This window comes from Oncorhynchus kisutch, linkage group LG5 (genome assembly GCF_002021735.2).
Source record: "Oncorhynchus kisutch isolate 150728-3 linkage group LG5, Okis_V2, whole genome shotgun sequence".
NCBI lineage: Eukaryota > Metazoa > Chordata > Actinopteri > Salmoniformes > Salmonidae > Oncorhynchus > Oncorhynchus kisutch.
Genome location: NC_034178.2, coordinates 45314133 through 45325667, shown reverse-complemented (window position 1 = coordinate 45325667; position 11535 = coordinate 45314133). Strand labels below are relative to the sequence as shown.

The 11535-nt window shown below is 44.4% G+C and overlaps 2 protein-coding genes and 1 pseudogene across 2 annotated transcripts; 2 read left to right on the top strand and 1 right to left on the bottom strand.

Moving 5' to 3' along the window:
* The first annotated feature begins 1226 nt into the window (after window positions 1-1226).
* LOC109891556 (olfactory receptor class A-like protein 4) lies at window positions 1227-3230 on the top strand. The gene is made up of 4 exons (XM_020484102.2): window positions 1227-1502; window positions 1867-2130; window positions 2299-2553; window positions 2696-3230. The coding sequence occupies exons 1-4, from the start codon at window positions 1227-1229 to the stop codon at window positions 2906-2908; spliced, it is 1008 nt and encodes a 335-aa protein (XP_020339691.1). The 3' UTR covers window positions 2909-3230.
* Window positions 3231-3341: 111 nt separating this feature from the next.
* On the bottom strand, window positions 3342-4809 carry LOC109891555 (olfactory receptor class A-like protein 4; annotated as a pseudogene).
* A 2993-nt stretch (window positions 4810-7802) lies between these two features.
* On the top strand, window positions 7803-11496 carry LOC116374208 (uncharacterized). The gene is made up of 2 exons (XM_031825161.1): window positions 7803-8100; window positions 8348-11496. Exon 2 carries the CDS (start codon window positions 8530-8532, stop codon window positions 9643-9645), a length of 1116 nt encoding a protein of 371 aa, XP_031681021.1. The 5' UTR covers window positions 7803-8100; window positions 8348-8529; the 3' UTR covers window positions 9646-11496.
* Window positions 11497-11535: the final 39 nt, after the last annotated feature.

Sequence of the window (11535 nt, the reverse complement as noted above, 5' to 3'; positions counted from 1 at the left end):
CCTATGGAGAATGCTTTCAGAATATGGAGATCAATGAAAGATAGCCATCAAAACATATACATATTCATGTCCGTTTCAGAACCCATGCATAGATTTAAAAACATTATGATATTACACACCTCTGCCACACCTCCGTTATTGGGATATCCACCCCAAAAGCGTAACTGGTTGGCACATGCGTTTCCCCATGCTTAAAATCCGTGCGGAGAGGAAAAAGTCTGAATTTCCCCCCAAAGATCATAGTCCAACGCTTTTGTTCAAACAATATATGAAATGCTTTTTAGATGATCTCTTGTCTTGTTTTATGAATGGAATCATCAAGTGAGGACTTCGTATTGAGCACCATAAACAAAGGCACCTCTCTATTCGTCCCTGGGGGAGCTAGTGTGGCATTATAATGAACCTAGATAGCTGTTAAGGCAGCATGTTTCAATTAGGCTAGTTGATTAATCTCTTGTGTTCCATTTTTATGCACTCTCAGCTTGGTAGCAGAAATCTGAGGTTGAAACACTGACATTCCCATGGGTATACCAACTGGGCAAAACTGATTGATTCAATGTTGTTTCCATGTAATTTCAACCCCAAAAATCAATCAGGTGACATCGAATCAACTTGGAAAACTGATTGGATTTACAAAAAGTCACCAACATAAGGGCATTTTTCACCAAACTTTTAACCTAAATCCAATGACATGGTGACATTTTCTGTTGATTTCATGTTGAGTTCAGGTTAGTTGACAACTCAACCAAATGTAAATCAAAACTAGACATTGAACTGACGTCTGTGCCCGGTGGGTACTGTGTACCTGACCTAGCACAGGTTGGTTGGGTAACTAGGGAAAGACCCCTTTGCTGTGGTTTTAGGTGGATGTGTATGGCAGGAACTACTTTGTATTTATCTGGTGTCCATGGTGATTTGACATTGGTAGTTCTGTGGGAGGTTGGGCTTGTGTTCAATGCTACAGAAATAGGGAGTGTCTATACAGGTGTAGCTATAATAGATGGGAAGCAATCAATATATGAGCTTTGCACATTTGTATTTATGATCTATGACCAACAGGGTGTTAATATTTGGAATAAAACATCTAGCAGTGGATTAGAGGCTGCAGACAGTCACTGGAATATAACTACTCTTAGAAGAAACTTTTGATAACAAACTGGGTAAACAGATTAAGATGCAGAGAGACTGAAGAGTATTCTACCCAGAACTCCAATTCAGTAGCTGAGATGGAGAGCCCAATGCCAGAGTTGAGAGAGTTGGAGCCTGTGGGTGTGGGGCTCCGTGTCACTACGTCTCCCACCCAGACCGCATTCTACATAATCTTGGTCCTACTGGGCATTGTGGGTAACACCACGGTGATTGGCGTGATCTTGGACAGCGTGTTCAAAGACCCCAGTGGAGTACGTAACTCAGATATCATCCTGATGAACATGGTCTTGTCCAACCTGCTGGTGTCTGTTCTGAGGAACGTCCTGCTGGTCATCTCTGACCTGGGGCTGGAGGTAAGGAGCTGGATGGGAATGTGGCAGGGGTCGGGCACTCTGGCAGGGCATGCCATGAAGAATGAGGGCTGTATGTGGGTGCTTGAAACAAGGGGGAAGGAGGTATGCTGATTATGTGTGGTTTGGGATCTAAGTAAAATGGTTGTGATACTTGAGATATGGTAAAGATTTGGGCTAGTCTTTGAGTAATTGTAGTTTAAAATGCAAGGGTTATGGAGGGTGGTGTGACTGTAACTAGAGATATGCCATGTGAAAATAAAGCAATCTGACAATATACCATGCCATACTTACTGATAAGAGCATTGTCCAGGTCGGCACTATAGTGTACACACACATAAAACCTCACACCCAGCTCTCTCTCTAGCTGAACTCTTCCAGAGACGGGTGTCACGTCCTGATGGGGGTGTGGGTGTGGCTTCGCTCAGTCAACGTGTGGTCAACACTCTTCCTCAGTGCTTTCCACTTCCAGACACTGAGACGCGTGGCCCCTCCCCCTGGGACTGTTCACGGACCCCGCAGGCCCCCCAAGACCCTCCTGATTAGCCTGGGCCTCATCTGGTTCCTCAACCTGATCTATGCTATACCTGCACACATCTACTCTACCAAGGGGAACAAGAACAGCACAGAGGTAGGACCCTGATTCAATACAAGCGGAGAGATAGACAATTGTGATGTGTATTCCTCCTTGAATTGTGGGAAAATGTCTTCTCTACCTTCTCTTCCCTCTCCCCATCCCAACTCGTCTCCTCGTCTCCTCTTCCCTCCACGCTCCCTCTCTACTCCCCCTCCCCTCCAGACCCTGATGTTGGTCAGCAGCACCACGCGCCCCCTGCTGGGCTGTGTGTGGAACTTCCCCTCCAGCTACAACGGCCTGGCATATGCCACCACCTCCATGGTGATCCACGAGATCCTGCCTATCATCCTGATGGCCATCACCAACCTGGGCTCCCTCTACACACTCTACACCCACGGCAGGACCCACAACCCAGCACACATGACCCAGGACGCGCCCGTCATCAAGAGGATACCGGCTGAGAGACGGGCTGCCAAGGTGAGAGAGACTGGAATGATTCAGAATGATGTCTTGTTGTGTGTGGCCTGCCACCTGGTTATTGTGGATGGAAAGAAGTACAACATGTCATTTGGACCTGTAACATTGTTATTGTTGTTAAAATGAGGAATTTTCTCTCCAGGTGATTCTAGCCCTCATCATGCTCTTCATTGGGTCTTGGGGAACCAGCATAATTTCTATAAACTACTTCAACTACAACCGAGGTTTGTCAGCCGGGTTCCTTCTGGTTATAGCTCGCTTTGCCAACACTATCTTCATCGCCATTTCACCCATCGTGCTGGCATTGGGTCACCGGCGGCTGCGTGCTGTCGTTAAGTCTTTTCTTACTCACTGACAGGTCCCACACCCTGAATCACACTGCAACTGACATTATGGGGAAGTCAGTGGAATAATAATAGTACACTTGCCTTAACATAGCCTAACAATACATTAGAATGACATGGTTGTTGGCATTCCTCTCTATACGTTGGCAACCATTTGATTCTCTTCCAGAGGCAGACTGTTTTAACATGGCACCTATGAGAGACAAACCCATTAATGTATTTTTTATCACAATTTCTATTGATTTATCAGTACTGAGGAATAGCACTGTCAGTTGTTCGGAGGAGTTTAATAGAAAAGGTTGTAGAGTTCATCATTGCAATGAAATGTGTTCATCTGTACATGTCAGTGAGACTACGTTAACACAATTTATTTCTGTCAACCTGCTCTTTTGTGAGCGACAGAATGTTGATGATGTATAGACTTACGTGAAAGGGCACTCCTATCTATAGATAGTTGTTGTTACATGTTCTGTCTTGTTTGCTCTTTAAAAAACAGTCAAAATAAAGGCCTTTATTTGTACCATCTCTCAATCTCTGAGCCTCTATGCCAGAGGCTCCTCTACATGAAGCTCATTGAGAGGGAGTGAACAGACCAACAGGATCTGTCTTTGCAGAATGTGAGAACTTATCACAATATTTCAACACTCCAGATCTTAAACATTCCATGACTTTAAATGTTCTAAGGTATTTATTTGATGGGGTATTACTTATAACAGGGTTTGTATATATATGTGGACATTTAAAAGCAGAATGAGGGGAAGGCAAGCACTGGTTATTTAATTATTCCATACAAAGTCGTACTCATTTATTCAGTCACATATTTGTTTTAATAATTTGATATTTGCTTCAACTCTCTCCTGTACTTTGATTACCTCTATCCTACTGAATAGTGAAAACAGTTTATTTTACCTTCTTTCCCATTGTGTCTGGAGCTCTGCATTCCTCCACTATTTCCTCCTGTTGACATTTGACCCTCCTCAGTTTGTCATTTCCCAGAGCCACCACCATAGGGCTGAACCCCACAAACAGAGAAGTAGAGAAGTGGGACACAGTCAGCAGCCCCTCCGCATGGTGCCCCCCGTTATGGTTCTAGTACGTCACCATCGCAACCACAAACAGCGTCATCATGATCACATGACTACCCTTGCGTTCACTGACCACACTGACCACCAGCTCTCCCTGCATCCCTCCCCCTGCCTTGCCCGTCGTGCTTGGCCAGTGTAGGCAGGTTGGTGCCCACCATCAGCACCAGTGGAGCCACCTTGTTGAGGGCCAGGGAGGAGGAGGCGAAGGCTGAGCCATGCTCCTCAGAGGGGAAATCCCACACACAGCCCAGCAGGGGCCTGGTGGTGTAGATAATGACCATCAGCTCCACCATGGTGTTGCTGTGGACCTGGGTGGTGTTGACCAGCACCAGCAGGGAGAAGGCCAGGTTGACCCCGTAGACCAGCTCCGGGCCCACCCACACCCTCTTCCTTTCACGTTGCTGTGCTAGGGACCCCACAGCTCCTGGCTCTGCGGCCCACGGCCCGCCACCACACCCACAGAAGCAAGAAGAGGTGGCAACAGTCCAGGGCCAGGGACACGTCCAGACACAAAGACGGGCACCGTGAGGAACAGAGACGTCAGCAGGTTGGCAAGCGACAGGTTCACCAGGATTGTGTCAGAGGGAGGGAGCCGACAAGAGAGACTTTTAATGGCCGAGGAACACCTGAGAGAGAGGGAGAGAGAAAGAGTATAATGAACTACAATACTAATTATGTGATGTTATCTCAGGCGGAGATATTTCATGACTATTGACAGGTAGGGTTCTATTTCTCCTCACCTCATGGATGATCAGTATGTTTCACAGGATGCCAGAAAAGACCAGCAACCCAAACAGAATAGCATCTACAGTGAGGACCTTTGACATCGTATCCTCAGCATGGCGCCACAATTTCTTTGTTATTCATTGCCTACATGTATATTATTACTATTCTAGGGTCTCAATTTTACCTCTGCCTCTATCCTGTTAATTGTGAACTATTTATATAGACACCTACACGCCCTCATACACAAACAAAGCCATCCCAAAAACAAACTCAGCATCTTCAGTGTTGCTGACCTGGCTCAGGGTAAATTTACTCCAATCATTTGTCGCCTAGGTAGGCCTTCCATGCCCTTGCCTGCTGCTTAGGTATGCAGATTTGTCACTGCATTGGCCAGCAGCGAACACACACCACTTACACACCACTAGTTCCCCTTTTGCTGGTATAACAGCCTCCACTCTTCTGGGAAGGCTTTCCACTAGATGTTGGAACATTGCTGTGGGGACTTGCTTCCATTCAGCCACAAGAGCATTAGGGCGGTTGAGAACTGATGTTGGGCGATTAGACCTGGCTCGTAGTCGGCGTTCCAATTCATCCCAAAGGTGTTCGATGGGGTTGAGGTCAGGGCTCTGTGCAGGCCAGTCAAGTTTTTCCACACCGATCTCAACAATGGACCTCGCATTGTGCACGGGGGCATTGTCATGCTGAAACAGAAAAGGGCCTTCCCTAAACTGCTGCCACAAAGTTGGAAGCACAGAATCATCTATAACGTTGTTGATTAAGATTTCCCTTCACTGGAACTAAGAGGCCTAGCCCAAACCCTGAAAAACAGCCCCAGACCATTATTCCTCCTCCACAAAACGGTACAGTTGGCAATATGCATTTGGGCAGGTAGCGTTCTCCTGGCATCTACCAAACCCAAATTCCGGAGTCCAATGGTGGCGAGCTTTACACCACTCCAGCTGACGCTTGGCATTGCGCATAGTGATCTTAGGCTTGTACTGTATGTGGCTGCTTGGCCATAGAAACCCATTTCATGAAGCTTCCTGCAACTAGTTATTGTGCTGAAGTTGCTTCCAGAGGCAGTCTGAAATTCGGTAGTGAGTGTTGGACCCGAGTACAGCTATACAGCTAATAGCTAAATCCACCCATTTGCAGGGGTGTCCACGTACTTTTGTATATATAGTGTATCAACTCATACCACACAGACAGGTCACATCAACAAGACATGTGAGGCTGACTAACACCTGAGACCATCTATACTATAAAGATATACAAATGGTTTCATGCCAATCTTAGCTCATTTGAGAGAGTGTTCAGGCGTGTATTTCTTTGTTGCCCTTTAACAACCCTGGCTGTAAATTGTCAATTCAAACAAATAAAACATGGCTAAATCGACCCATTTTAAAAGGGGTATGTGACTGTGGCAGATATCTGTTGGCCCATACGTGTATGTTTAGATGTTTGTGTGTTATGTCATCATCCCGCACATTGTTATCTCCCATTGCTCAGAGGGGAGGATCGTAGAGAGTCATCATTAGACTCATTTACCCAGCATCCCCCGGGGGCTTCCCAGCGGTCTTATTAAAATCATCTCCTCCACTGATGCTGCACACTGTTCCTGTCCTCTCCCTTGGCACTACTACCTTGCTGGCTTGCCAATTTTTTCCTTTTGGGAATGGACATATAATCATTACCTCCAATAACCTCCACATAGAACTGCTGAGTCAAAACTGATCAAAGACTTAAATGTTCTCAAATTAAAGATCTTCAGAGAAAGATATGAAGCTTTTTGTGACCATTATAACTGCCAGTAGGTGTTGTTAAACTGTGAGTTTTATTACCTATATGATGATTAGCAATGAATGAGTATTTAGATTGATGTAATCCAGCTCTGATTATCCTTGTTATAATTCTCCATAATTATTTCAAAGATTAAATACTATTTTAAAGAAGTTATAAGGAGGTTGTTTATCTAACCAGACATGAATGTTTCAGAAAAAACTTCAGAAGTGTTTGAATGTGTACAAAAGAAACACAGGCTTGTTGTAGAATGTTGTAGACCGACTATCAATTATTACCACTTGAGGTCACTGTACACTCTAAAAAGAAAAGGTTCCTGGAGTATCCTTTAGGGGTTCTTCAACTTGAAACTGTGGGGGAACCCCTATAAATTATTCAAAGAACTCCTTTTAATGGATCCTGGAGAAACCCTTTGAAGAACCTTTTGGGGTTCATTTTTTAAAACTCCCCTACTATTATTATTGTTATTAATAATAATAATAATAATATGCATAACAACAAGAACAATGACACAATATTTGAGTTGTCAGTGTTTATTATGATTTTAGTGGCAATTCATAATAAAAAAATCTAAATATGAGGTAATAGGTGATCAGTTCAGTCATCTGCACCCAATACAGCTAGCCTTCAACATATTCTTATAGCCTAAATATTCTTAACTCTTTGTTGATTGATACCCATTGAATTGTGTCCATTTTCTGTTTTAGAAAGATTTGCACAAATATAAAAAGATAGAGAGTATCATTGTAAAACAATGTGAATATAGATCATACAAGGGACAACCCTTGCACCTGCTGTCCTTTCAAATTCAAATCGAAGTTGGGCAGTTAGGTTCCTGCAAGAACCCCTACCAACTAAGGAGGTTCCTTGATTCATTTTCAGTGCCAAGAACCCTGAGGGTCTTCAAAAAACTTTGAGGATCTTAGAAGAACCCTTGTTGAATCCCTGATTATTAGAGTCTAGGTTTGGAAATCGCATCACATCAAAACAAACCATAGTCCTAGATTTCAGCTTTACATTATAGCCCACTGTTGACAATATCCAGATGTTCGTTAGTATTGGTAACATCTGCCTATATCATGACAAATGTGTTATAAACTGTTATCAAGAGTTTATTTTCCTACAATTTTGAATAAGTATGAATATATCATGCTTAGGCTATTACAAGACAATTATGCCTGATAATAAGAAACTTTTTTTTGTTGCACAAAACAATCTCAGTATATTGCATTTCCAATAATCTGCCTGATTTGATAGTATGGACAAAAGACTACACACAGCAGCATTGAAGACTACAGCCTAGCACCCAATGTGGGAGTAAGGAGTGGGAGTTAACTGGAGGAAGGTCGGTTGGGTGGAAGGATGGAAAGGCACAAAAAAACAGAAAGGGTGGCAGGGAAATTAAGATTGGAGTAGGGACTTGAAATGATGACTCATGTAATTGACTGCTGATGACTACGCTACAAACATTCTGACAGACACAAAAACACACACTCTTCCTCACGACAACCATAACAGACAGCCAGACAGGACAAGACAAATGTACCTGAAAAGATAATTGCCGCCGTCTTCGTTCTCGAAAACCTAGAAATGTAAGTTCTCTCTCAATAGCCAAATTGCATCTTACATTTATTGCCGTTTACATTAACCATTCTAATAAGCGGTGTGACCTATTTATTGGTCTGTTGAGTGCGTGCGTAACCAACATGTGGTGTATGGCTTAAAACAAAGCATTCGTAAGTGATAGCAGTCTGGCTCATTCTCTAAAAGTGTGGTCTGTATCAATCAGCCATCTATTATTCTATGGTATATAATTTTTATTGTCCGATTTTACCGCAGATTGTTCTCGTGCTGGCCATCGGGGGAATACAGCGCTTTGATGGTGGTGTAGGACTGTGTAATGGAAGCCACCTGCCCCCATAACTCTCTTTTTCGCCTCGGATCTCCGCCGACAGTAACGGTGCTGTCCACTATGCATTTGCACTAAATACGGCGAAAGTGAACTGGTAAGAAGAGAAGAAATGAGAAGAAAATCGCTGGTTGCCTTCTCGGCAGTACTGTTCTGTCTGTGCCGCGCGACAATCGTCTCCAACCGGATGCGCGGCGGCCGCGACGCGCAAACTTCATCCACATCATCAGACAAGGGAAGCGATAAGGATGTGGCTGTCTCCCCAATCTCTGGCCAACAGCATATCTACAATGTTGATTATTTCAGTAAGAATGAATCAATGGGCTCACCAAGGCGGCAGGGGGACTTCAGCCATAGGAATGGCACTTCCTCCATCAAAACCAGCAGAGGCAATACAGGCACCACTAAGATATTTGGCAGGCCAGACCATGTTCAAGGTGGAACAGGGTCGGCCATGGACGGAGGAGTGGCACCAATATGTGCCTACCGGGTGATGGAGGAGGGAATCGGGGGGCGGCTGTGTTTTCGACACACACAGCTGGGGTTCAGGTGTCATCGTGGAGACTGCCGGATTGTTCCATCAGCAGGAGGGTCCCTGGTGGCCAACATTTTGACCAACGGCAGCGTGCTACTACAGTGGACATATGAAGATCTGAGGGGAGAGGCTCAAAGGACAAATAAAGGAAACACAGCTGGACATGACCTAGATAAACAAGAGACAGAGACTAGAGGAACAGGTGTAGAGGGACAGAAAGGGGCCCCTGGGACAGGGCTTGGGGAAGAGAGCAGGTTTGTAACTGCCCCACCAAAGAGGGTATTCGGTGGACGACGTGTCAGAAGGGGTGGGTTTGGGCTAAGCTGCTGGTGGAACGGGAGCTACACCCAGTTTGAGTACGCTAACACCCATCTTGGCTCTGGTTGCAGGGACTTTTTGCTGACTGAGCTGCATGAGAACGTCCCTTACCGCATCTGCCTGCATCCGCTTGCCTCCACCCTGACCCCACAGCTCCAGTCAGAAGGAGCAGGCCAGAGGGAGGACCTGTGGGACTGTGTGGAGTTCACTGTCTCACCCTTGCGCATGCAGGACATTGTGATTGCCATGACAACGGTGGGAGGAGCCATCTGTGTGATGCTGGTCATCATCTGCCTGCTGGTGGCGTACATCACTGAGAACATCATGAGCCCCATGACACAGCACTCACACTCCACATACCACTCTTACCATTAATGTCACTCACACAAACATCTGTGTGCACACACACTTAACCTTATTCAGCAATATCTCAGTCATTAATTTTAATCTCACATCTAAATCAATACACTAAAAACCCATTTATGTAACATACTGTGGTTGAACACCCACACACACATAATAAAAATCTCACTTGGATTCAGGGCATTGCACCTTACACACTAGTAGATCTGTAAGCTTGTGGAAGAATGATGAACTAAGCCTCACAACAGACCACCACACTTTCAAATGCTATGAAATACTGTTAAAATGATAGGGCTCAGAGAATTCCGTTTGTGTGAGCATCAATTTGTGTGTTTATTTTTCTCTTGTGTATTTATCTCATTCGCCTTTATGCTAGTAATCAAGGTGCTCTGTATTAGAGATAGTAAGCTGCTAGTCATAGGCCTACCTAAGAGTGAAACATGGTCTATAGTTGAGCAATATTATGAACCAGTATTTAGAACGATTCCTCTTTTTTGGGGTCCAGTTATATATTTGCAGTAATTACATATGTTCAGTGGTAAGTAATAAGTGCAAGCACATTAGGTAATTGAATGAATGATTTCTTACTTTTCACCTCAGAGAGGGTTAATTTAATTCATGTCAACAATGCACCCTCAGGCACCCAATAATGATTCCTATTTGCCTTACCTTCTCCTGGATGTAGAGATCTATGTATACTGAACATCCCTGTCAGTGAGCATTTCTCCTTTGCCAAGATAATCCATCATACTGACAGGTGAGGCATATCAAGAAGCTGATTAAACATCATGATCATTACACTGGTGCACCTTGTGCTGGGGACAATAAAAGGCCACTCTAAAATGTGCAGTTTTGTCACACAACACAATGCCACATGTCTCAAGTTTTGAAGGAGCATGCAATTTACATGCTGACTGCAGAAATGTCCACCAGAGCTGTTGCCAGAGAATTGAATGTTAATTTCTCTACCATAAGCCAACTCCAACATTGTTTTAGAGAATTTGGCAGAACATCCAACCGGCCTCAAAACCGCAGACCACGTGTAACCACACCAGCCCAGGACCTCCTCATCCAACTTCTTCACCTGCGGGATCGTCTGAGACCAGCCACCCGGACAGCTGATGAAACTGAGGAGTATTTCTGTCTGTAATTTAAAAAAACTTGTTAGGAAAAACCCATTCTGATTGGCTGGGCCTGGCTCCCCAGTGGGTGGGCCTATGCCCTTCCATGTCCACCCATGGCTGTGCCCCTGCCCAGTCATGTGAAATGCATAGATTAGGGCCTAATGAATTTATTTCAATTTACTGATTTCCTTAAATGAACTGTAACTCAGTAAAATCTTCGAAATTGTTGCATGTTGTGTTTATATTTTTGTTTTAGACCTTCAACAGGCTGGTCTGCTCTGCAGTCTGCCAAATATACTGTGCCCAACCTCTAGTTTAGGAGGCCCTGTGGAATCAATAAAACACTGCGAGCATATGATTTTTGTATGTGTAAATGGGTACAGAAAAATATAATTATTTGTGTCTATCCGTCTATCTATCCATCCATCCATCCATTGTAAAAAATAAAATATAGATGGCTATGCCTAGGCTTTTTGTACATTTAATGTAGGATACATGTGGCACAGTGGGGGCTCCCAAGTGGCGCAGTGACCTAAGGCACTGCATCTCAGTGCTAGAGGCATCACTACAGACACCCTGGTTCGAATCCAGGCTGTATCACAACCAGCCATGATTGGGAGTTCATTAGTGCAGTGCACAATTGGCCCTGTGTCATCTGGGTTTGGCTGGTGTAATTGTAAATAAGAATTTGTTCTTTAACTGACTTGCCTAGTTAAATAAAGATTAAATAAAATCAAAAGTGGCCGTCTTTTCCAGCATCATCAGGGCTTGGGAACAC

Bases quoted from the DNA above. Each gene is read 5' to 3' on its own strand.
- LOC109891556 (XM_020484102.2), top strand. From the start codon at position 1,227: ATGGAGAGCCCAATGCCAGAGTTGAGAGAGTTGGAGCCTGTGGGTGTG. The intron at 2,131-2,298 runs GTAGGACCCTGA...CCTCCCCTCCAG, and splicing joins GGAACAAGAACAGCACAGAG to ACCCTGATGTTGGTCAGCAG. The intron at 2,554-2,695 runs GTGAGAGAGACT...TTTTCTCTCCAG, and splicing joins CTGAGAGACGGGCTGCCAAG to GTGATTCTAGCCCTCATCAT.
- LOC116374208 (XM_031825161.1), top strand. From the start codon at position 8,530: ATGAGAAGAAAATCGCTGGTTGCCTTCTCGGCAGTACTGTTCTGTCTG.